This window comes from Dreissena polymorpha, chromosome 7 (genome assembly GCF_020536995.1).
Source record: "Dreissena polymorpha isolate Duluth1 chromosome 7, UMN_Dpol_1.0, whole genome shotgun sequence".
In the NCBI taxonomy this organism is placed as follows: Eukaryota; Metazoa; Mollusca; class Bivalvia; order Myida; family Dreissenidae; genus Dreissena; species Dreissena polymorpha.
In genome coordinates, this window is record NC_068361.1 from 62,628,799 (window position 1) to 62,655,524 (window position 26,726).

Genomic DNA, 26,726 nt, shown 5'->3' on the forward strand with positions numbered 1-26,726 from the left:
GAACGCCGAACAAAGGACGAACTCTCAGTGAAATAAGATGTTATATTTTAATTATTAAAGTACTGTTTTACCTTGATCAGTGTGTGTTATTAGTAAGCGGAAAGTCAAATAAGAGTATTTACATCATTGGCGACGAGGTTAATTGCGGAAAACACCGGGATTCAGGGTAAACAACGACTTTAAACTTTTGCCAGTTTGGCAAACACGTGTTTTTGCAACCGTGGGTTTCACTGCGTAGATCGTATAGAGAACATTTGTCGGTAGAGAACGATCAGTTACAACTAGTTATAGGCAAATTTGAGCCAGTTTGGCATAATAAATTTGTTTGAGACGGTTATTTCCTGAAAATAAAGATTGTTGCTGTGACGTCACGTGTTTATGCGTATCTATTCAGGTGCACTAGAACTATCGCAGTTTGCGGTGGTACACAGGGGTGCTGCGCAGTTTGTGCAAGGAATCTTATAGCCATCGTAGGTTGCGGAGGTGCACAGAGGTGTTGCAGTTTGCAACAAGGGGCTCTACTACAGTGATAAGAAGGAGGGAGGTGCTTGGAAAGCGGCTGCTCATATACGTCTAACCAGTTTGGTTGGTATGTATAGTATGGTGGGCTTTTGTTGCCATTAATTAATTGGACAAGAGAACATTTGCTAACATTGTTATTAAAAATAAAATAAAAAATAATACATAAAAACTTGGTTTTGGTACATTGTTTATACTATTTTGGTAACTTTAGATTGAAACTAAAGAGTACAATATATACATAACACAACTCTGTATCGTTTAATTAGACTTGCAACACACCCGTGCTTGTTTCATCTAGTTGTTAAAATAATTAAAAATGGTTGTTCGAATTAATACTGCATCAGAGGCAGAGTTACGTGCAATTCCGGGGGTGGGACAAAAGACTGCAAAGGTTATTGTTCGATTAAGGGAAAAATATGGGACTATGACACCAGAGTTATTGTCATTAGCATTGGGAAGAACTGTCCCCAGCCATGTGCTGCAGCTTGTGGAGTTTCCAGAGGCAGAGCAGGATTTCAGTTTAGTCGTTTCAGATGACCTTAGCGAGCAGTTTGCAGAGGTTGAGCAGTTTGCTCTCTCACTACCAGCAAGTGTACAGGTCCAGTCCCCAGGTACAGCCAAGCTGGATGTTGCAGCAAGGCTTAAAAGCACATGCGCTGCCACCAAATTAGAGAAAGGCCAGCAGCAAGTAGAACAGAAGCCTAATCTGAAAAATGTTGACACTTTGCAGCCGAAGAAAGATGACAAACCATGTAAGCCCTTGGAGCGACAAAGCGGTGCGAGATTCAAGAAACACGAGACTAGTGACTCCGAGGGCCATTCACCGGTGCGAGCAGAGAAATGGCGTAAAGGTAAAAAATCCAGGACATCTGGCCATTTAAGGCGTCGCCATTCCCACGATAGTTTATCAAGGGAAGACGATGACAGCGACTGCGATGACAGACGGTCGGTTCGCAAACATACCCGCCAAAGTCATGCTCCATCCGGTGGGAGGTCAAAGCGCAGGAACCACTCCAGCGACTCAAGTTCAAGATCGGGGTCGAGACACGGTGGTAAAGCAAGGAGGAGTCATGATAGTTTATCAAGGGAAGACGCCAGCAGCGGCTCCGGAAATGACTGTGATGACAAACGGTCATTACGCAAGCGCGATGAAAGGCAGTCCAAAGGTAAAAGATACAGGACATCTGGCCATGTTAGGTATCGCCGTTCCCATGATAGTTTATCAAGGGAAGACAGCGACTGCGATGACAGACGGTTGGTTATATATACCCGCCATAGTCATGCTCCATCCGGTGGGAGGTCAAAGCGCAGGAACCACTCCAGCGACTCAAGTTCAAGATCGGGGTCGAGACACAGTGGTAAAGCAAGGAGGAGTCATCGTCATGGGCATGGTCGCCGTAGGTCAAGGTCATCAGGATCCAGGTTCTACTATCGGTCGACTTCAGAATCTGGTAGTTTATCGGAGGATGATTACCACTCTAGAGTCCATGGTGATCCCAAGAAGATGCCGAAGAACCTACGATATGATGGACGTACCAGTTGGCTGTCATTCAAACAGAAGTTTGACAGCTACAGAAAGGTGTACAAATGGTCTGACCATGAATGCCGGGATTACCTCAACTGGTGCTTAGAGGGAAAGGCTCTGGACTACTTTACCATTGAGACGCGCATGGGAGAAAGTTTTTCTTTCCGTGACATTATGAGAAAGATGGAAGGGCGCTTTGGTTCCAAGGAACTACCCGAAACCAGTAGAGCCAAATTCCAGCAGGCTACACAGCAGCCGGGGGAATCCTTAGAAGATTGGGCGGATAGAGTGTTAACTCTGGCAACGCCTGCTTTTAGGGACCTTCCAGATCAGTTTGGTCAACGGGAGGCAGTTTCTAGGTTCTGTCAAGGTTGTATTGACAGGGAAGCGGGAAAGCACGCCTGCTTCGAACGACCACGAACGATTCAACATGCTCTTGATCTGGTACGACATCATCAGTATGTTTCGCAAGTGGTTGATGGCAAGAAGGTCAGGAAATATGACCAAGAAGTCACAGTCAATGCGGTTCAGTCCCCGGCAGACGTGAGAATGGAGAGTCTGGAAAAGGCGATTGAGCAGTTAACTTGTAAGTTTGAAGCTAGTTTAGCATCAAACAGTTCAACAAGTAACAAGGACAGGAAGTTCCCACAGAAGACCTTTAGATGTTTTCATTGTAATGGCAGGGGCCATATGAAAAGAGACTGTAGGGAGTATCAGGAATCCCTTAAACAAAAGTCTGGAGGTCAAGTGGTTGAAGGGAGTCCACAGAAGCCTTTAAACTCCAAGGGGCCGGTGGCGTAGGCCAGGCACCGCAGCCCGATGTAGAACGAGGCCATTTGTTAGCGCCGGTTGAAGTGCAGCAGGAGACTTCATCTGGATTGGCGGCTGAAAAAGGAGACAAATCCGGATCAGCAAGTGGAGGGGAGACGATAGCAGTCAAGGTCGTGACGGCAGGGTCGTCTTATGTGAATATGTTGGTGGGAGACCGGCAGGTTAGGGCTCGGGTAGACTCTGGAGCGGATATATCTATACTGTCTTCAGAAGTTTATGACCGGTTAAAGCGGAAACCAGGCAAGGTCAAGGATATCAACATGCAGCTTGCTGATAAGAATTCTATTCTGAAGGGATTTGTGACACAGCCTATCCATGTACAGCTGGGAAAACAGTCTTCCAGGGAAGGGATATGCGTTGCGCCAATCAGCGATGAGATGTTGCTGGGACATGACCTGCTGCGGCACTTCAAGGCATTGATTGATTTGCACACAGACTGCCTATTGGTCAATGGCGAAAGTATACCTTTAAACACAACATTTAGGGACAAACCGGTGGTTGCAAGGATCATCATGTCTAAAAGAACAGTGGTACCGCCAAATTCAGTGGTCAGGGTCCCCTGTAAACTGGAGGGAACGTTGGGGGCATATTACATTGAACCAGTGAACAACTTGCAGGTATTGGTGCCAAAAGTTGTTCGGGACGCTAATGAAGTCCCAGTAGTGTGTTTTGTGAACCCAACTGACCAGTTTAAGACTATCAAGAAAAACGTGGTAGTGGGGAACGCCTATGAATTTGAAGAGGTTCTTCAGGAAGGCGATTTCCAAGCAACGACAGATGATGGCATCAAGATACATCCTGTAGCTGAAGTAGACCACCGTTTAACAGCGGAATATAATAGAAATCCGTTGGGATTGTCCTGTGCCGGGTCGACCAGTCAATCCAGAGAACCGGAGACCGTGGCAGGTTGCCAGGTGGAGTCGGTTTGGCAGAAAAGGTCGACCAGAGAACCGGAGACGGTGGCAGGTTGCCAGGTGGGGTCAGATCAGCTGAAAGGGTCGCTGAGTAAAACCAGAGAACCGGAGACCGTGGCAGGTTGCCATGGTGAGTCGGAACAGCAAAAGAAGGAAAAAGAAGTCGTTCCTGACCATCTGCAGGAAGTGTACAAAGCGTCGATAGGGAAGTTGACGGATGAACAAGCCGGAGCACTCGCCAAGTTACTATGCAACTACGCAGATGTGTTTGCAAGAGATGAGTTCGATTTAGGAAGTTTCACCGCCATTGAACACACTATAGATACGGGTGAGGCCAAACCGATCAAACAAAGAATGCGGCGAACCCCAGCATGTTTTGCAGGGGAGGAAGAGGCTCATTTGAAGAAAATGTTAGATGCGGGCGTCATCCAGGAAAGTTCTTCGGAGTGGGCATCAGCACCGGTGTTAATAAGAAAACGTGATGGGTCGGTCCGGTGGTGTATCGATTACAGAGCGCTGAATAATGTCACTGTGAAAGATACGTTTCCTTTGCCTCTGGTTGAGGACTGTCTCGATGCGTTGGCCGGAAACATCTGGTTCTCCAAGTTGGATGCAAATGCCGCCTATTGGCAGGTGCAAATCAGCCCGGAGGACAGGAAGAAGACTGCGTTCATAACAAAATATGGACTTTTCCAACATGTGCGCATGGGTTTTGGGTTGACAAATGCCCCCGCCACTTTTGCAAGGGTTGTTAACCTTATATTGCGTGGGTTGACATGGAAAACGGTCTTAGCCTTCCTCGACGATGTACTGGTCCTGGGAAAGACGTTTGATGAACATTTGAAAAACCTAGCGGATGCTCTATCCCGTTTCCGTCTGCATGGTTTAAAGCTTAAACCGAAGAAGTGTATTTTCTTCCAACCGGAGGTCGAGTTCCTTGGACGCATTATTAATGGAAAAGATATGGCTCTGTCGGAAAAAGACATTCAAACGGTTGCAGATTGGCCAATCCCAAATTGCTCAAAAGACGTTGAACGGTTTTTGGGATTTGTGAACTATCACCGGTCATTTATTCAAGACTTTGCTAGTTTAGCACAGCCCTTGTATGCACTGACCGGCAGGAACCTGTTCAAATGGGGTGAAGATCAGCAAAAGACATTTGAGATGTTACGGGGTGCCATGATCAAGGCGCCTGTATTAGGTCTTCCGAATCACCAAGACCCATATCTCCTTGATACTGACGCGTCCAACACAGCCATTGGTGGCGTACTCAGTCAAGTTCAAGGCGGTGTGGAAAAAGTGATTGCCTACAGTAGTTTCTCACTGACATCTGAACAGAGAAGATATTGCACCACCAGAAAAGAGCTTCTTAGCATTGTACGGTTTACTAGGCAGTTTAGATATTACCTGTTAGGTAAAGTCTTTACTGTCCGAAGTGATCATTCAAGTCTTACATGGCTATTGCGCTTCAAAGAGCCACAAGGACAGTTGGCCCGTTGGATGGAAGAATTGGCACAGTACCACATGATCGTGCAACACCGACCTGGAAAAAATCATGGAAATGCTGACGCGTTATCACGTCTTCCAGACACATTGAGTCCATGTCCTTCGTATCTTGCAGGAATAATACCTGCCGACTTGCCTTGTGGTGGTTGTCACTACTGTGCCCGTGCACATGATCAGTGGGCTGCATTCACAGAAGACGTCGACGACGCCATTGGCCTAGTAGAGCAGGGCAGTTTCCAAACGAGGGGTGACCCAACAATGTCAGAACATGAGCAATCAGTTCGCATCGAAGGAGCAGTTTGCTCAAGTACACCGTCGGATGGCACGGAAGTGGAGAACGTTCAGTCGGTTTATGACGTTCCCAATAGACAAGAGACAGCTGGTCAGCTAGGATCATATCCCTGGGATCCTGGGGGGCAAGACGATCACTCATTCATGCCAGGTGGTGGCAACAAGAATCCAGCAGAAGCCTGTAACCAGGGCAATGTAGTTTCGAACCATGACTTTCCCAAATGTCAGTTTGACAATTCTAGAACTATGGAAATAGGGCAAAGTAACGCGGCTTTCCAGATTTGTGCTTTCACACCCGAAGTGATTTTCTGTGCAAGTGTAAGATCACCTGAAGAGTCACAGGAAGATAATGCATGTTGTTGGGGTTTCACATTCAAAGAATTGGAGGAAAAACAAGCGGAAGACAACAAATTGGCCATGTTACTAGCCTTTCTGAGGGACAAAACCGAACCAGATGAGGGTAAACTGTTTCTTTCCAGTCCGGATGCAAAATACTACTGGATTAACAGAGATATGTTCAAATTGGTGCAGGGTGTTATTTTTCGCATGAAACCTAACTCGAAGGACTTGGAATTGGTGCTACCCACTGACTTACAGACCCAAGCTATTGAATGGCATCATGATTTACCATCGGCTGGGCACCAGGGTGTGGCCAGGACCAAGGCGAAGATCCAGGAAAAGTTCTTCTGGCGACATATTTCCAAAGATGTAGAGCGATACGTGTTGACCTGCGATGTGTGCAATCGCAATAAGAAAAGTAAATGCTATGGGAAAGCTCCATTGACAGAGTACCAGGCAGGGGCTCCGATGGAGAGGGTTCACATAGATTTCTTAGGACCGTTGCCACGTACATCTAATGGGAATGAGCATTGTTTAATGATGGTGGATCAATTTACCAAATGGGTCGAGTGTGTGCCATTGCCCTCCCAAAAAGCAGAGGTTGCAGCAAAAGCAGCTATAGACACCTTCTTTACTCGGTTCGGGTATCCTTTTCAGTTGTTTTCTGACCAAGGACGGAATTTTCAAAGTAAGGTCTTTGAAGCAGTTTGCAAGGCTTTACAAATTCACAAAGCAAGGACCACACCTTATAGACCATCTTCCAACGGACAAGTTGAGAGGTTCAATCGAACATTAATGGATGCGGTTCGGTGCTTCATTGGAAAAACACATAATAAATGGGATGAGAAAGTGCAGCAAATAGCTGGGGCTATAAGGGCCTCTGTAAACCGCAGCACTGGATATACGCCCAACAAATTGATGTTAGGGCGCGAAGTTAACACTCCAGCTCAACTGATGTTCCCAATGGCGACAGATAAACATGAAGATGTGGACGAATTTGTCTGCGACCTTCTGGGGACCATAAGCCTAGCCCATGAAACAGCAAGGGCCAATCTCAGGACAGCATCAAAACGTATGAAGCGAGATTACGACGTAAGGGTGTTGCTGCGTCCCTACCAGGAGGGTGATGTGGTTTATCTCATGGACACCGCAGTACTGAAGGGAAAGTGCAGGAAACTCTGCTCACCATGGAAGGGTCCAGGTGTTATATCAAAGAAACTCTCTGCATACCTGTACCAGGTGAAATTGCGGAACTCTGTTTTTGTGGTGAATCACGACAGAATGATGCCATGCCGGGATAGGAAGTTGCCTGCATGGATTGTGCAACATCGCAGTCAAGATCAGGTTGATCCGGACACTCTTGAAGATGAGGAACTGCACTGCGTCTGTGAAAAACCGTGGCAGGGACGCTTCATGATCCAATGTGACTTTTGTGACAAATGGTACCATGGGTCTTGTGTTAACATTTCTCCTTCTGATGCGCTAGATATAGACAAGTACAGGTGTGGGGCATGTCGAAAAAATATTTCTTAGTCTTTTTTGCCTGTATGAACACTTACGGAGCAGTTTGCCCCATTGTTTTGTTTGTATGTTTCAGATTCAATGTCATCTTTCATTACGGAAGTCGAGGCGCTGCTAAGCCAGGGGATCCTCTACAAATGCCCTGACAGGTTTGCTCTGGGGATTGGACTGGCCATGGCTCAGGACAGGGAGGGTGCCCTTCGCCTCCTAGAGGGGATGGTCAGTTTGGCCAAGACCCAGAAAACGAAGACCAAGGGAAAGGAGGACTGGCTTAAGAATTTATCAAGATCGCTAGATACCTATCAGATAGTGGACAGGGAATGGATCCACGAAAATGTATTCCCACTTCCCCAGCGGCCAAAGAAAAGGGAACAGGAGTATAATCCCGGGGCAGGGCAGCGAGATATTCGTTTGGGGCAGGCTGGGTCTAGTTTAGATCAGGCTTGTTACCTGGGAGATGAACTGCTCAACGTAGAAAAGCTTCTCGGAAAACCTGGCACTCCCAGCCACAATGAAGACCTTGGTCCGGATCCTGATATCCTGTTGGGAACGCCGAGTCCCAGAAAGTGTCTGGACAAGTCATCGACGGCAGTTTGCCCGATGGAGGTCAGTTTCCCTGGCGAGGACAAGGTAGAAGCTACAGGAGGTCACACAGACTCGGGGGCTGCTGGTTTACCCTTGGGAGAGGTCGAGGGCGACCCGTCCGAGGATGCAAGTCGCACGTCCACAGGAAGAGATGAGCGGGTTCTCTATTATCGTGAAAACCAAGTCAGGAGCTCCGAGAGTCACCGGGAGGACAGAAGCAGGCTTTCAGGGGAGAGGGTAGAAGACCGGAAGTGGAGTCAGGCGAAGAAAAGAGATACCAGGTCGGAACCTGCACGGAAAGTACGCCAGATGCCAGGTACAAGTTCCGGGGGCAATCTCCGAGTGTCAGTCGAAATACCGAAGAAGATTAGGCTGACCAGGGACAGTTTGTCCCAGGTCCAGAAGAGGTTAGAATGCCAGCGCCGGGTCGAGAGGCTAAGGAGGAACCATACCTGCTGTGTCCCTGGTTGTGACAGCGTTGGAGTTGAATTCGAAAAGGTCCATGCGATGACCAGGCATGTGCCAACAGTTTTTGATGGACGGTTGGCTGATCCAAGTGACATAGTTCAGGGAATGCGGGTCCGAGCATTGTTGCAGGTTGCAACGTGGCTACTTGGCAGACCAGGGACGCTCCACGACCTGCTGGATCTGGTGAACGCCCAACACTTCCTCGAGTCCCGTGAGACGACTCACCCAAGATCATCCTCTTGGTCTACCTTGGAAGGGTTTTGTAGGTATTTACGGGAACCAGTTCCAGCGGAATTCACCCTTGCACCCGTCAACAGTGTCGCAGGACTTCTTCACTGGAGAGTTCTGTACCTGTTGGCAGCCTTGCTGCAGCCCAGGGATCGCCTTTATTGGATGGAGCAGTTTGCTTATCCCCCAATCGTGGTTGAATCTCTCCCAGAAGCAGTGGACAGTCATTTCCACCCTGATCGACTCAGACGTGCCGCCAATATTCACGGCACCATAGAGGACGTCCTGGCTTTAGGAGTAGAGCAGCAGGTGGTAAGACTCAAGCTTAAACACGTGGTGGCAAGTTTCTGCGACCCAGAGACGTACCCATCGTCAAGAGATGTTGATACTTTTCCACCGGAAGTCATCGTGGCGGTTGGGATTCACCCTAAACATGCAGTAAACCCGAAGAGGATCCTCACAGACGCTTTGGAGAGGTTGAGCAGTTTGCTCACTAATCCGCGGGTTGTGGCGATTGGTGAAGTAGGGTTGGATCACTCGGTGGACCCGGCAGACTGGTGGTACCAGATGAAGCTGCTGCAGAAACTCCTGCCCATCATCCGAGAAAACAAGGTTCTAGTGCTCCACTGTCGGGGAATTACCGGCGACAATGGTATGGAGGCTCATCTGTTGTTGCTTCACCTGTTAAAGCCCCTTTCCAGACAACAGAGGATTCAGCTCCATGCCTTTAATGGGAACCAACTGGTGGTCGGGTGGTGGTTGGAAGTTTTCCCTAAAACCCACTTCAGTTTTAACAGGAGTGTTGAAAACTTCACCCCGGAGCAAGTGGCCGCTGTAGTCAGCATGCCTGAGGATCTTCTCCTTATTGAAACAGACGCCCCTTACTTTACGAGGCCCCATATGAGGTTTTCGGCGCCAGCGGAAGTTGGGGATGTGGCGGCGATGTTGGCTGGACTTCGAGGGGTGACGACGCAGCATATCCTGGAGATCACTACAAGAAACGCCGTCAACCTGTTTGGTGAGATCCCCACAGGGCAGGTTGCCCTGTAGATCAACCCTAGTAATTGATGGTCCTCAATGTATGCCAGTTTGGCGATCCAGGATGGGCACGAACAACAACACCCAGCAGATGGCCGACTGTTACCTGCGGCGGAGGTACCGGGTTCCGGGAAGCGGCTCCAACAATAAAGACGGGGGGAGTGTTGTGGCTGACCTGCTGGACTGTTGTGTGTGACCTGGCGGAAGCGCGTTGGGAGCATGCGCAGACGGAACGCCGAACAAAGGACGAACTCTCAGTGAAATAAGATGTTATATTTTAATTATTAAAGTACTGTTTTACCTTGATCAGTGTGTGTTATTAGTAAGCGGAAAGTCAAATAAGAGTATTTACATCAGATATAACGAATATCTTTAACGTTATCAAACATAAATACGTCCAATAGTATCAATATTTCTCCATCACGGAGATCGCAAAATCCTTTCCTTCTCGAAACATTCTCAACTCTCTTGGTTTACCAACGTCTAAAGCTCGTGCAGCCGCCATGTTTACGAAGGCTAAGAGTGGTCTTACCCAGTCGTAGCTTCAAGCACAAATCTTACGACATCTTAGCTGCGATTTCTTTGATAAAACGGTTCGCAGTACTTACGATAAGCGTACGACAAAATTCTACGAATTTACGTAAGATCACGCTAAGATATGTTGATAAAACGGCCTCCCGATCGCTAGGCGGACACGTCATCCACTACACCACCGCGATAGTATATACGGATGCCTACTGTATATTTATTTTTGGAATAGAATTTACTTTATTACCCAGTGTACATAGCTTTATAATTAATTTTCAATTGTAAACACAAACCTGAAAACTATCACTCAATTTCAGAGTGAACAGCATTTGATTGTGTAGCCCCAAGATAGACAAAGTTATCAAGAAATGGACGGACTTTAAGGTATATTAACTAATGAAATCTCATGACCCTTGCTTACTTACTCTTACCACAAAATGATTATAAAAAATTCACAATGTCAGTCACATGTAGGATTTTAAAAATGAAAGTAAGACTGGGAGCAAAAGGTTAATTTTGTACTTTGAATTATACATAAAAACATTTCTAATGAATTTGCACGGAATAATCATAAGGAATAATCATTGTTGTGTATTGTGTGTTTGCTATTTACCATAATTATTTCTTATATTTAGTTTTTAGCTCCACTGGCCAAAGGCCAGCGGGGCTTATGTCATGGTCATGTGTCCGTCGTGTGTGCGTGCGTGCGTGCGTTAACTTTTTCTTAAAACATCTTCTCCTAAACTACTGGTCCAATTCTGATGAAATTTCTCAGGAATGTTCCTGTGGTGAACCTCTTTTAAATTTGTTCAAATGATGCCCCTGGGGTTAAATTTGACTTTGTCCCTGGGGGTCAAAAAATTGAAAATTTGCTTATATAAGGCCTATTTTGTGCAAACTTTATAAATCTTCTTGTCAAGAACCATTGGGCCTAGGGCTACCAAACTTGGTATGTAGTGACATTTTATAGTCCTCTACCAAGTTTGTTCAAATTATGCCCCTGGGGTCAAATTGGACCCTGCCCCGGGGGGTCAAAAAATTGAAAATTTGCTTATATAAGGCCTATTTTGTGCAAACTTTATAAATCTTCTTTTCCATAACCGTATGGCGTAGGGCTACCAAATTTGGTATGTAGTGACATCTTATAGTCCTCTACCAAGTTTGTTCAAATTATGCCCCTGGGGTCAAATTTGACCCTGCCCCGGGGGGTTAAAAAATTGAAAATTTGCTATATAAGGCCTAGTTTGTGCAAACTTTAAAAATCTTCTTGTCCATAACCATTGGGCCTAGGGCTATCAAATTTGCTATGTAGTGACATCTTATAGTTTTCTACCAAGTTTGTTCAAACTATGCCCCTGGGGTCAAATTTGAACCTGCCCCGGGGGGGGGGGGTGTAAAAAATTGAAAATTTGCTTTTATAAGGCCTATTTTGTGCAAACTTTAAAAATCTTCTTGTCCATAACCATTGGGCCTAGGGCTACCAAATTTTCTATGTAGTGACATCTTATAGTCCTCTACCAAGTTTGTTCAAATTATGCCTCTGGGGTCAAATTTGACCCTGCCCCGGGGGTCAAAAAATTGAACATTTGCTTATATAAGGCCTATTTTGTGAAAACTTTAAAAATCTTCTTGTCCATAACCATTGGGCCAAGGGCTACCAAATTTGGTATGTAGTGACATCTTATTGTCCTCAACCAAGTTTGTTCAAATTAAGTCCCTGGGATCAAATTTGACCCTACCCCGGTGGGGGGGGGGGTCAAAAAATTGAAAATTTGCTTATATAAGGCCTATTTTGTGAAAACTTTAAAAAATCTTCTTGTCCATAACCATTGGGCCTAGGGCTACCAAATTTTGTATGTAGTGACATCTAATAGTCCTCTACCAAGTTTGTTCAAATTATGCCCCTGGGGTCAAATTTGACCCCGCCCTGGGGGGTCAAAAAATCGAAAATTTGCTTATATAAGTCCTATTTTTTGCAAACTTTAAAAATCTTCTAGTCCATAACCGTATGTCATAGGGCTACCAAATTTGGTATGTAATGACATCTTATAGTCCTCTACCAAGTTTGTTCAAATTAAGCCCCTGGGATCAAATTTGACCGTTCCCCAGGGGTCACAAAATTGAACATATGCTTATATTGGGCCCATTTTGTGCAAACTATAAAAATCTTCTTGTCCATAACCATTGGGCCTATTTCTATCAAATTTGGTAGGTTGTGACATCTAATAGTTCTCTACTTAGTTTTTTTCAAATTATGCCCCTCGGAACAAATTTGACCTTGCCCCAGGGGTCACAAAAATGAACATATGCTTAAATAAGGCCTATTTTGTGCAAACTTCAAACATCTTGTTCTTAATTATAGAGCCTAGGGCTACTAAATTTGGTATGTTTTGATATATAATAGTTCTCTACCAAATTTGTTCAAATTATTCCCCAGGGCTCAAATTTGACCCTGTCCCGGGAGGTCACAAAACTGAACATATGACGTTTACCAGGGGAGATTACTGCGGCCGTGTGGCTGTGACCAACAACAACAACAACATCTTGTTGAAATAGGGGAGAAGGAAAGCTGGGAAGCAGAGACAAGATGGGACCTTAAGAACACTGATTGGTTAAAATGGAAACATTGGTGCAATGAAAATATTCAACAGTGGATTGAAAAACACACAACAGAAAAAGATGTGAACATCATTTACAACTCTTTAGTGGAAACCATGACAAATGGTGCAGAAGAAATATTGGAAAAAAAAAGATTTGTAAACATAGCAAAGGGATCTGGACAAAGGAAATGACAGAGTTAAGAAAGAAATTCAAAAAGTGCAAAAGGAACTTTGAGAAAAGATCAGATCCCAGTAATCAAATGAAACTTAATCAATGAAGAGAACAGTTTGTACAGGCTGTTGAAAAATCGAGACAGATGTACTTAGAAAATTTATCAAAAGAATTAGATCCAAAAAAGCCTAACAAATTTTGGTCTCTTATAAACAAAACAAGAAATAATTACAATAAACCAGTGATTCAACCAATACTAAGAAATGATAATTCTTTGGCAGTAGATGATGAAGATATCTACAAAGAGATGAAAATTCTCTATGGTCAAGAAAAGTTGGCAGTTAAAGATCATTTACCAGAATGGTATGAAAAAGTGAAACAAGTTGTCGTACAAATAGAAGAAACAGAAAGGCAAAAATTAACACAAACACCAACAGAAGTTGAGGAAAGTGATATAACAGTAAAAGAAGTAGAAGAGGTAATTAAGGGTATGAATAAACTAAGTGCTCCAAGTCCAGAAGAACAAATTTTGGGTACAATGATAACTAAGGGAGGAGAACAGATGTGCGTGGGACTTCAGTTTCTATTTCAGAGATGTTGGGAACAAGGTAAACTGCCAGACGGTTTTAAATTAGACCCCAAAGTTATGCTGCCCAAACCAAACAAGGACAACTACAATGGAAAAAATCATCAAACTAAGGCTCACATGGAAGCTAGAATCTGAAAATGTGCTTTCTAATACTCAATATGCATACAGAAAAAATAGGTCATGTACACAGGCAGTTCTTAAAATGGTGAACAACATACAAGAAAACATGGGAAAATCTGAAAATACCGTATTAGTGACAATGGATTTTGAGTCATGCTTTGAAAGAGTTTGGAGGGAGGGTCTGTTGAAAAAAGCTGAAGAAAACAACATAAGAGGAAGACTGTGGATTTATTTAAAAGAGTTTATGTCAGATAGAAAATTTTACTTAAAGATCAATGATTTTAAATCACCAGTAATGACATCAAAAATAGGCATCCCACAAGGGTCTGTTCTTAGTCCCACTCTCTGCAACCTGTATACAAGCGACTGTATGACAAATGTGCTGTGCTAGCACATAGAATTTGCAGACGATGCTTGTCTGTACAACAGCGATACAGACATCAACAAGGCCATACAATCTACAAATACAGAGTTGGAAAAAATTAACCAATGGTGCACAAAATGGAATATGAGCATAGCCCCAGAAAAAACAACAGTTTTATTGGTAGGAAAGGAGCTTCAATCCATGGACAAACCTAAGTTCAACTCAAATGATCTAAAAATAGTAAAAAACAAAAGAATTCTAGGAATTACATTGGATAGTTTACTAAACTTTGAAACCCATATTGAAGAAAAAACTACTAAAGGATTTAATGCCTTACACAGTTTGGATAAATTTGTAGACTACAACCATGGATGCTGTCAATCAACCTACATGAAGCTGTATAAATCCTTAGTTCTTCCAATTATGGATTATGGTGCTTCAGTTTTAGCCACAGCTACAGACAAAACAACACAACAATTTGGTACAGTACAAAGAAGTGCAATGCTTAAAGCCAGTGGATGTATAAGTAGTACCAGAACAGAAACAATGGAGATACTTACTAATACCATTCCAATAAATATACATTTAAAGTTAAGACAGGCAGAAGAGATGGTAAGAATTGCAGCAAAAAGAGAAGAAAATGACACTCTGAAACAAGATTTTAATAGATGGCTTGAAAATCCAAAACAAAACTGTAACAAACCTACCATTTATTCCATTCTAATGAGTAGATTCATAGAACACAAAGTAAATGTGCAATTCGAATGTATTGAAAAAGAGTTTGAATACAAAAAAGAATACATGGGACTTTCAAGAACAAATCAAAAAGTGTACACTGAGAACTTCAAACTAAACAAAGATCATCAAATGGAAAATGTAAATGAAATCTTGAATGGGTGCTCAAATAATGAACTCTTAATATTCACGGATGGATCTACAATTGGAAATCCAAGACCGACAGGAGCCGGGGCAGTTATATATTTAAATGGGTATATGTGTAGCCCAATACTTTTAAAGCAAGGTGTTGCAAAAATATCAAACAACTACACGGGGGAATTAGTGGGAATTGAAATAGGATTAAACTTTGTGGATGATTTACAGGACATTACAAACAGGAAAATAATTATCTTCACAGATCGCCAGGCAGCAATAACAACGGCTTTTGCATGTGAAATTCCAACAAGAAACATTGAAATTATACTAAATATCAAGCTAAAACTCAAAAACATTGAAGCACGAGGTAATACTGTTGAAGTACACTGGATACCAGGCCATAAAAATATTCAAGGCAATGAATTAGCAGATCAACAAGCTAAACTAGCAGCAACAGAAATTATGGCTTCAAAAACAGACAATCAGTGTTATGAAAAGAAAGATGCAAAAGAAGTAATAAATTTAATGAATATAAAATCAATACAAAAATGGGAAGTTGAATATCTGAATTCAGAAAAAACAACAAAAATCCAAGAGTATATCCCAAAGCCGGGATCCAGAGCTTGCGTTGGAGAAAAAAAATAGAAAAATATTCAATGTAGTGAACCAATTACTTAGTGGACATACTCGCTTAAAGGCTCACTGGTCCAAGATTACAAACAGCGAAGATGTGGAGTGTGAAGCATGTAGAACACCAGAAACTGTAAAACACTTCATATTTGACTGTTCAAAATACTCACAAGAAAGATCAAGTCTTCAATACAGAACTGAAGAAATATTACATAGAAATAATATATCATGTTTTGATATTACACTGACAACTTTAGTTGGAGAGATACCGGACATTACTTTACATGCAAAAGAAGAACTGTTCAATTCATTTGGCAAATTCATCATGGAAACAAACAAACTTTAGATGTAAATGACATAAAGTGTAAAAAAGCATCAAGTGAAAATGCAACAAGAGAAATTTTTGTACATAGACTTCAACAGACGTCAAAGCACAACGAGACCATAGGCGACAACGACGCCATAATTAGATTCAACAACAACAACATCTTGTAAACATGAGATAAAACCCTGTCATTTAGTGCCATTTTAGATCAGATGGTGACTGCTTACAAAGGAATTGAAGTAAGAACATGTGTTCTGAATGTTTTTCTTATAAACTGAAAAAAGTCGGGATTTATTTAAATATGTCGAAAGTGACCATATATCCGGATAAATAAATTTCGGATGACATGTTTATTTAATGTCTTTTTTGTAGTGTTTAAACCAGTTTAATAATATCTTATTGATTTTAAAACACAACTTCCATGAACATAATTATTTCCATAAAAGTCAATATATGATTCTGCATTGTAAACTCAAACTTTGTATCCAAGAGAAGGTGTTGGAATTAATGAAGTGCAATGTTCTTAACTGTCTATATGCTGCTTTTTAATAACTAATGATTCATTGTTCCATTTATGAATTGTGATTCATGAATTGTGGAGATATGATTGTCAATTGCTCAACGATCTATATAAATTTCTGATCATTTTATAATTTTCTTAATATAAGTTATGAATTGATCTTAGAAGTCATATGTATTACTTAATTAAATACATTTATAAATATAAGAAATAATCTTTAGATTATCATAATATTCTCAGGCCTGTTGGTCTAAGGGATGTGTGGGTTGTTAATTATATGTATGCCCATCTTCGAAGAAGAGGGTGTTTATTGTTTTGCACATGTCGGTCCGTCCGTCATCCGTATGTCCGTCCACCAGATGGTTTCTGGATGATAACTCAAGAACGCTTAGGCCTAGGAATAGTAGGATCATGACACTTCAAAGGTACATTGATCATGACGCGCAGATGACCCCTGCTGATTTTGAAGTCACTAGGTCAAAGGTCAAGGTCACGGTGACCCGAAATAGTAAAATGTTTTCCGGATGATAACTCAAGAACGCTTATGTATATGATCATGAAACTTGATAGGTACATTGATCATGACTCGCAGATGAACCCTATTGATTTTCAGGTCACTAGGTCAAAGGTCAAGGTCACGGTGACCGGAAATAGTAAAATGGTTTCGGGATGATAACTCAAGAACGTTTTATGCCTAGGATCATGAAATTTCATAGTTGCATTGATCATGATTCGCAGATGACCCCTATTGATTCTCAGGTGAAAGGTCAAGGTCACTGTGACCCGAAATAGTAAAATGTTTTCTGGATGATAACTCAAGAACGCTTATTCCTAGGATCATGAAACTTCATAGGTACATGGATCATGACTCGCAGATTACCCCTATTGATTTTCAGGTCACTAGGTCAAATGTCACGGTGACTCAACTTAGAAAAATGGTTTCCGGATTATAACTCAAGAACACTTACGCCTAGGATCATGAAACTTCATAGGTACATTTATCATGACTCGCAGATGACCCCTATTGACTTTCAGGTCACTAGGTCAAAGGTCAAGGTCACGGTGACTTCACAAAAAAAAAGGTTTCCGGATGATAACTAAAGAAAGCTTACGCCTAGGATCATGAAACTTCATAGGTACATTAATCATGACTCACAGATGGACCCCTATTGATTTTCAGGTCACTAGGTCAAAGGTCAAGGTCACAGTGCCAAAAAATGTATTCACTCAATGGCTGCCACTACAACTGACAGCCCATATGGGGGGGGCATGCATGTTTTACAAACAGCCCTTGTTTTAGATGATTCTTTACAAAGAAAGATGCTACTATTGTATTTGTTATAAATTTGTGAAAGGCTCTAAGAAGGAACCAGAGATTATTAACCCTTTACCAAACACCAACAGGATTTTACGGGTTTATAGCTGATTTTATAAAAAATTATGATAAAATGAGAAATTGCTCAAGATGAGCAATTTCTCCTTTTATCACAATTATTTCTACCCTACCTGATTATTTCCTTAATATTCCATTACAATTTAATTGTCGTCTGCAACCTTTTTCAAATTGGGAAAGTCCAAAATGTGTAGTTTGGTAAAGGGTTAAGGCATTTTGATTCCTACGGGTCTTGTGAATCTGTTTCAAATCAAATGCGTATATTTGATCTTCAGCATCTAAAAATATGTGAAATAGAAAGAACGACAATATCTTTTGGAGAGATAAATGTACCTGCGTTATAAGCAATGGGACTGTGCTTCAAAGGAACAATTCACAGGCTTTTTAGTCTGTTTAGTTAACACGGTAGTAACTTTTTCCATATATAAAAATGCTCACCCTTCCAACTTTAAGCGCCCAATGGGGCGAGGGACAGACAGAGAAAGTCACATGCTTGAGTACATTTCAACCCATGCGCATTGCGCGTTTTTTTCGCATAAAAAAACAGTGGAGCGATACAGGGCCATCATGGCCCTCTTGTTTGGTATCCATTCATCACTTTTTTCGTTCAACTGTGGAATGTTTGAATTTGAACACTTTGTACTTTCTTTTCAGACGCACAACAACAACCATGTGTGAATGATGAGATCTCATCCATCACATCAGTTGAACAAAAGTTGGTAAGGTAATTAATCAAGTACACAGTATAAAGTTAGCACATTTATTCGTGTAGGTGTGTCAATGTTACAAAACACATAAAATAAAAAAGGTTTAACAACGTTATCATAATCACAAATTAATTATGTGACATAAATATCGTTATTTATTAAGTTACTTGGTTACAGATACATTTCAAATTGTAATAAATGCATAAATCAAAATATCTTTGTCATTGAATGTACATGTTTGAATGTATGACAGCTCATAAAGATCGATTGTCCATATTTATTCATGAATATTTATCGTTAGATACAAGTAATTTCGCAAAATACCAAAATAAAAACATTGGGCATACTTACATATGAGTCCCGCTCTGTGAAAAGGGGGTTTAATGCATGTGCATAAAGTTTCATACCAGATTAGCATGCGCAGTCCGCACAGGCTAATCAGGGACAACTTTCTGCCTAAACTGGATTTTTGCTAAGAAGAGTCTTTCTTAAAACAAAACATATAATACAAGCGGAAAGTGTCGTCCCTGATTGGCCTGTGCGGACTGCACATGCTAATCTGGTATGACACTTTACGCACATGTATTAAACCCCATTTTCTCAGAGCGCGACTCATATATAAAGTTATTATGGTGATTTATTAAATACATGTTATTTAAAAAACAAGAAACCGTCGGAGACGGGTGATGCTCCCCAAAGTTTTTTTTTTCACAATATTGCACAATATATTCAGATAAAAGGAAACGTTTTGAGGGCACAGTAGTTGGGGGGGGGGAGGGACAATAATTTTTTTATTGACAATTTCAAAGGGCAATAACTCTGTGAAATATCATCTGACCAGAACCCGCTGATAATATGCAGATCTCCTCTTGATCGTGAAGCTTCCCATAAAGTTTCATTGAATTCCGGTCATAAGTTTCTGAGAAATAGCCCGGACAAAAATTGTGCACGGACGGACAGACAGACGCACGGACAGACGAAGCGGCGACTATATGCTCCCCCCAAAATAAATTTTAGGGGAGTATAAAAAAGGTTAATCACATTTCGCAATACCAATTGTAAAAATCAATTGAATATTAATCTTTTTTTTAGTAAATACCAAAAAGTTGTTGTTGTTTTTTACATGGACTTGTAGAAAATCAATTAACGAGTATACATAAGCTAAAATAACATATTGGATTACTTATGTTATTTTTCTAGTCATATTCATTCATATATAATCATTACAGGAAATCCGCGAAACAGCGCATGTGAGGCCCATTCATTTGAGCCGTTAAGAAAAAAAAAGATGTGAGTTCCATGAAAATTAAAGATTAACTTATGAAGTGTAGATCATGAATGTGTAATAATGAATCAACAATCCATCTTAACATAAATGATACAATTCATTCTCAAGAATTTTTTATATGAAACTATTAGTCCCAACAGAACCTTGTCTGATGTGCAGTACACACAGTACATGCTCTTTAAAGAACAAACAGAAACCACATCTCTTTATGTTACAATGTTAACCTTTTATTTCATCACTTGTCTTACAAATACAAATTTTATTAACATAAAATGTATTTCATTTTCAGGTAGTGTTCCACTTCATTGTTCCCTAGCTGTAGAGTTGTTGGAGAAAACACTGTATTGTTATGTTGCAAAGATAATTAAATAAACGAGTAGAATTTATTTTCACTTTGTTATACTATAAAGGAAACATGTAATCATCGTACCGATTGCATAAATGAATATTGTAAAAAGTGTGTCTTTAATGAAAAAAAATCCAAAAAAGAACGGCAGAAATTGTCAATATCCACACTTTAACAAAGATGTTGACCACACTTGACCGAAATGCAGCAGCTCATAGACAAGAAATCATTAACTTATTAAGTTATTATGTATCATTAGCAGAAACATAATGACCATCTTTCATCAACAAAGAGTCAAATATTGAATATTAACACATGTCACCGAACATTATGCATTTTATTTAATTGATTTACATCTTCAGATATTAATTAAATTTAAGACTAAAATGGGTAAAGAAATAAATTCATAAAACAAAATTTGCAATAATCTATGGCATCCATTTTTATCAACACATGCACGTGCATATGAAAGCAACTTTAAAATCTGTATCAAAAGTTTTTTTAACTGCATGTGTCTCCTTTACTGATGCCCCCATGTCACGTTGAGATACACAAACAAGTCCATCAGTCATTAAAAGACAAATTTCTTCAGTACAAACAACTTGTGAATATATGCTCAAAACTTGAAAACAAATAACAAAACAAATTTAATTACACATTTGTGTACAGCTACAATTCATTAACACATTAAGGTCATTCAGCAGTTGCTGTTATGCAAAATCTATCCACAGATGAACAGACAGACACAGAGGACGAACAAGTGCATTTCTTACGGCTTTCCACGGTGTACGTTTACTAAATTGTTATGATGTAGATGTGACGATTACAATTATGCTCTAAAGATTATTAAAGGCATAAAGCATCACTTTTTATCCAATATTTTGTGGGGACATGTATTTTGTGCTTATTAAATGGTGTCTTATGTTGATTAACTGAATGTGTTTAAGTGTTTTGAACTAAATAAAAATACATGTAGTAAGTTTACATACCTAAATCTACTCTTTGGCAGTCCAAAAGCCCTATCAACCACAGTACACTTGACTGGGCATTGTTGTACCTATTGTTGATAGCCGGAGTCCCCCAGTAGGTGTCTCTTGTGGTTTTCTTCCAGAAAAGTCAAATAACAAATTTATAATAAGCTAAGTTTAAGTTGGAACAATCATTGGTTAAACGGTTTATGAAGGTAGCTATAGGATGTTCGCAAGCTTAAGGCAATCTTAAATTCAATTAAATTATAAATTTAACATTGATATGCATATTTTTTGTGTTGATACAGTGTGTACACACATACAGAAATATAATTGAATCTTTTATGTTGTTGAAAGAAATTAAAAGTAAAATTATGTATGCACATTAAACACATTATATTTTAGTAATGTGCAATGCATTGATGTAAAAAATAAAATATTTGCATCATCATAACAGTAGTATTCCACTTTTTCCTAGCCAATACTAGCCATAATCCCTCTAATGGTATATCCATAAAAGCACATTATTTATTGTCATACCTTCAAACCACGGACAAAGACAGAGGCGTCGTGTGTGTTGACCCAAGCCATTTTTTACACAATCTCAATGAACCTGCAAATAAACTATACTTTAATATGTGAAATGTGTTTCACTAACTTTGTTGAATGATTGGGGCATCTTTTTAATTCACATGTTTTATGATTTAACACTATTAGTTAAGCCACTTCTGACTGACAAGTGACATTGTACAGCGTGATACAGGGTCATTAAAATAACATTGCCATTTGGCAAGAGCGTAACTAGATCAGAATATAACTTTGCTACCTTGCATCTCACCGTGCAGTGTGAGATTTATGTTGCTCAGCTACTGTATATATTACTGTACAATTCATGAATCTAATTTTGACAAAACATTGATATTTAAATGTTGGGATTGCAAAGTTTATGACTTATAATCGTTGGGGCAGATATTGCAGACACCCCTTCAAATATGATGCCAAAATGGTGTTTGGACCTTGGAATACTAACGTTCGAATTTTATATGCAATGACATACATTTATGCATGGCACACACTGGCTTCAAACAAAGCGTACGTTTAGGTTCATTTAACATGCAATAACAAATCCAGCCCTTAAACTTGATACTTTCAACTGATAAACATTTGAAAATCCTGCTCAGCGTCAAAACAATCCAGTCCTGTGTCCTGAGGTGCATAACCACTGAATTACAGCAATCACAAGGAATATACGGACTCTCGGAACATGACATGCTGTCTTAAGGACATTCAAACGATTTCATAGTGTCCACTCAAAAATTTCCTTGAAGTACAACCAATACCAAGTTTCCATGTAAAAAATTAGATGAATATATTTGCTGATACCGATGCCCTCATCAGATTACTTTTGAACTTCTGGAAGGAGTTCTCCTGCTGCAGGAGATTGACAAACACATCTTATATTTACCGAAAGGCAACGTAGTTCATGCAAACTGGAAATACATGCGAACCAAATGCAAATCAATTGAAAAGTGTTTGAACTGAAAAAGACCGACCAGGAACAAACGTGTTTTTATGTATAGACCCTGTGAAACAATGAACTATCTGGTTGCAAATAACGTGAATTGTTATGCATTTTATGTGACACAAGGGCAATTCTTTTCCTGGTTTAAAGATATTGTGCTCTTCTGGACAATGCATTTGTCTGCTAGTACTGCTCTCCATAACGGAATAAGAAATCATATTCTGAAATAGGCGCAAACTTTTTGCAACTGAAACCGAAAATTCGTTTTAAAACACGCGTACTATTTGCTCAAAATCCGTTCAAACCGTGCTAAATAATTGTACAATTAGTTTGTACGTAATATTTGCTGCATTTACACCAGTCGTAATTTTTGTGCTACCAGAAAGCGCTATTGTGGAGCGCCCGAAACCTTTAGTCCATTTGATAATATAACAAGCAAATATTCATTGATAAAAACATACATGCATCATCCCAAAGTGTTTGAACAATCTTAGTAAAGCCTCCAAAAAGCAAAATGCATTTGATACTAAAAAGGGCTGAAACATTTTCCATCCTTTAAACTTGTTATTATGCTTAACGTTGTATTTTGAAAATGTCAATATGCCATATATGAAGTTACATCCCTTAGTCCAGATAAAAGCACCATCAAAGTATTTACATTATGAATTAATTGACTATTTTTCATGTCAAACATGTCAAAGTATTCATAGGATATTGCTGCTTTTTGCCCAAATTTATAAGAAGATGGGACCTGCTAAAAAGAGGGATATTGATGAATTTACTCTGTGCAGCAAAACAAAAACTCTCGCCATTTGATAGTTGATAGTTGTAACACTTCAGAAATACTCAAATATCTTTGCCCACAAAGAGCTCCATCCGCATAATGGCAACACAAACTTCTAAGCATAACATAACATAACCATTGCAAAACTGCTCCCTAAACATTATTTTGAAATATTATTTTGAAGCGGTATGTTTTATACCAAAACATGCACACAAACTCACAGTATATCCACATACCGGTGAAAACTTTAGGACGTACCCATCAGTATTATATCAATGTAAAGTCAAGTGGATTTTTTTCAGTTTACAATGTGGGAATGCCCATCTGGTCACTGTGAAGGTAAAGCCCTCTCCCCCGGCTCGATGCTGCTCAGCACATGTGACTGTTCTTGATGTCCCCAGCAGACGGAGTCTAATTTTAGAAGGTAGTTCAACTGCTGCAAATGAGCCGCCGACCACTTAATTGACCAACAAGCAATATAATTCATGGAAGCTGGCAACAAATGCAAGTCAAATGCTAAGTACTTGAAAAGCGTTTGGACTAAACATAAAGCGACCAGAAACACATGCGTTGTCATGTGAAGACCCTGAGAACCAGTATACTCTGTGGCTGCAAATCACATGCATTTATACTTTGTCTGTGCTTCAACGGACATTATTTAATACATTCAGAGATCTTTTTGGGCACAGGACACTACAACAAGTCTCAGACACAAAGTATAGTCCTGACATTGTGGAAGCAGTCCAATCCAATGTAGTGATGTTCAGAACTACTGAATAACAGCATTTTCAAGTGAATATACAGACTTTCAGAAAGTGTTATATTGCACTTAGAATATTAATGTCTATGGACTAGGCTTAAATCAATACATTTTCCCAAAGTTAGAATTTCATTGAACCTTCATTACAAGACAGGGAAAAAGCGGTCAACTTTGGCCCCTTCTGCACAAACTTAAGACGCCATGGATGAGGAGAAGATATCCCAAGATGAAAACCTTCCAGATTATTTCAAATTTTATGTGAATGTCTTGAAAGCAAAACATTACCAAGAATGCTCTCTTGATCCCTAGTACCCAAGAGATATAAACTTGCATAATTATAGATAGTGTAGCCCCATACCGGTGAACAATAAGGGCAGTACCAATCGGGTCGCCATCAAGGTAAAGCTCTGCGAGTGGCTGACCCCGATACCCACAGAAAATGGCGTCTGGTCTTTCTACTGCTGCAAAAGAGTGGCAGACATTTCGCATTGACCAACAAACAACATTATTTATAAAAGATAGAAACACATTCAAGTCAAACGCAAATCACTTGAATAGCGTTCCAACTGAACTGCAAGCGACCAGGAACATGCATTTCTACATTTTCTGTGCCAATAAGAACAATAATAAATTAATTCTTAGATAATTCAGATGAATGCATTTACTACTTTTCAATTTATACATGTTCCAGTACCGATGGGATATTATGGCTTTATGCCTTAATTACATTCATAACCCAGAATGCTAGTATTGAACTCCCGTTCGAAATAATTATGCATGATAAATAACAATGTAGCTGCAATGCGAACAGTACCCCTCATGTCTCTTGCGAGGTAATGCCATGTAGGTCTGGTTCGATGCTGCTGAGTACAGCGGGCGGAATAATACAGCAGATGCCGTCTGATCTTCTGAAGCAGCTCACCTGCTGAAAAAGAGTGACACACACCTCATATTGACCAACATACCACATAATACATGCAAACTTGAAACAGATGCAATTGAAATACAAATCACGTGAATAGTATTAGCAAAACAAACAATAAGTGATAAGGAAATACGCGTTGTATAGGCAGACCCTGTTAACGAATGTACTATTTGGTTTCAAATAATATTCACTTCTACATTATATGTGCCACTCTGGAAATTCTATAATAGATTCATATTTAATTGTGGTATTTTGGACAAGGAACACTACAATTGTCTGATATACTGCTTTTTATATCGAAATAAAACATGACATGTTTAACTATAGTATGCGCCAACTTCATGCAACTGAAACCGACAATCTTTTTTAACAAAAGCATACCATTTTTCACAATGCTCAACCTATGCGAAAATTAATGTCGAATTAGTTTTCAATTAATACTTGGTTCATATACATCAGCAGTTATTGTTAATGTCACCTGTACATTAAAACTATCAATAAGTGCACGTATCAGGAGTTACTTGCCTTTGTTGGAATTGTAGAATCATCGTAGTGTATTCCCGCCACCGGTACAATCATCTAAGCCAGTGTGCAGACATGCATAACCACTTAATTACAGCAATTTTCATGGAATATGATGACGTTCGGAAAATGTAATACACAATGTACTGCCTTAAGAGCATTCACACGATTTCACATGTTCCAAGTGAAGTCGTTCTCTTTAGGTGCAACCAAAATTACGTTTCAATGACAAAATTTGGATTAATATATTGATTACTTGTATTAATTTATACCTGTGTCACAACCGCTGTGATATTGCGGCTGTTTGCCCAAATTTACAATCAAGCCCAAGAATGCTAATATTGAACACCATTACCAAAGAAAAATAGGTTTGGACGAAAATTAAAACTGAGACCATATTCCGGTGGGCAATATGAGTAATACCCATCAGGTGGCTGGCAAGCAAAGCACTATCGGACGTGTTCAGGGCTGCTGAATATATGTGGCTTATACGGCTGGCCACAGCAGATGGTGTCTGATTTTCTGAAGGAAGCTCATCGGCTGCAAAAGAGTGACAAATATCATATTGACTTACATACCACCCAAAGCAAGCAAGCTAGGAACGAATTTAAGTCAAATACCAATCACTTGAATAGTGTTCAAACTTAACAAAACGCAAAGAGGAACATATGCGTTAGTACGTGCAGACCTTGTGGTCCAATATACTATCTTATTGGAAATCTTATGCACTTCCACATGTTCTGTGCCACTTAGAAAATTCTTAACTTAAATCAAAATTAAATGAGCTGTTCTGGACAAGGAACACTAAATTTGTCTGCTGTTACTGCTTTTTACAATAGAATGAGAAATCACTTAATTATATAATCTATTCGGAGACTTCACACAAATAAAACTGACAGTAAACTTTAATAAACGCACTTCATATGAACAATAACCTTACCCACCTAGGCAAATTAAATATACTCTGAGTTTTCAAGTAACACTTGTAGCACTCCAACCAGAAGTAACTTCTTGCTTAAAAA

General features: G+C 40.2%; 2 protein-coding genes across 11 annotated transcripts; both read left to right on the forward strand.

Annotated features, from left to right (window-relative positions):
• The first annotated feature begins 17 nt into the window (after positions 1–17).
• LOC127836965 (uncharacterized) lies at positions 18–20,263 on the forward strand. Of its 10 annotated transcripts, XM_052363636.1 has the most exons (8): positions 18–166; positions 395–589; positions 7,526–10,025; positions 10,614–10,680; positions 12,734–16,208; positions 18,537–18,601; positions 19,819–19,879; positions 20,167–20,263. In XM_052363636.1, the coding sequence occupies exon 3, from the start codon at positions 7,531–7,533 to the stop codon at positions 9,778–9,780; it is 2,250 nt and encodes a 749-aa protein (XP_052219596.1). In that variant the 5' UTR covers positions 18–166; positions 395–589; positions 7,526–7,530; the 3' UTR covers positions 9,781–10,025; positions 10,614–10,680; positions 12,734–16,208; positions 18,537–18,601; positions 19,819–19,879; positions 20,167–20,263. The 10 variants fall into 10 exon arrangements, with proteins under 10 accessions (XP_052219596.1, XP_052219599.1, XP_052219594.1 ...); XM_052363639.1 differs by having other exon boundaries at positions 7,526–10,680; positions 18,537–18,606; XM_052363634.1 differs by having other exon boundaries at positions 7,526–10,680.
• LOC127836967 (uncharacterized) lies at positions 615–2,848 on the forward strand. The gene is made up of 2 exons (XM_052363643.1): positions 615–1,515; positions 1,822–2,848. The coding sequence occupies exons 1-2, from the start codon at positions 839–841 to the stop codon at positions 2,846–2,848; spliced, it is 1,704 nt and encodes a 567-aa protein (XP_052219603.1). The 5' UTR covers positions 615–838.
• Positions 20,264–26,726: the final 6,463 nt, after the last annotated feature.

Excerpts from the sequence above, each read along its gene's own strand:
- LOC127836967 (XM_052363643.1), top strand. The coding sequence starts at position 839 with ATGGTTGTTCGAATTAATACTGCATCAGAGGCAGAGTTACGTGCAATT. Across the intron at positions 1,516-1,821 it reads CATGCTCCATCCGGTGGGAG|GTCAAAGCGCAGGAACCACT; the intron begins GTCAAAGCGCAG and ends ATCCGGTGGGAG.
- LOC127836965 (XM_052363639.1), top strand. The coding sequence starts at position 7,531 with ATGTCATCTTTCATTACGGAAGTCGAGGCGCTGCTAAGCCAGGGGATC.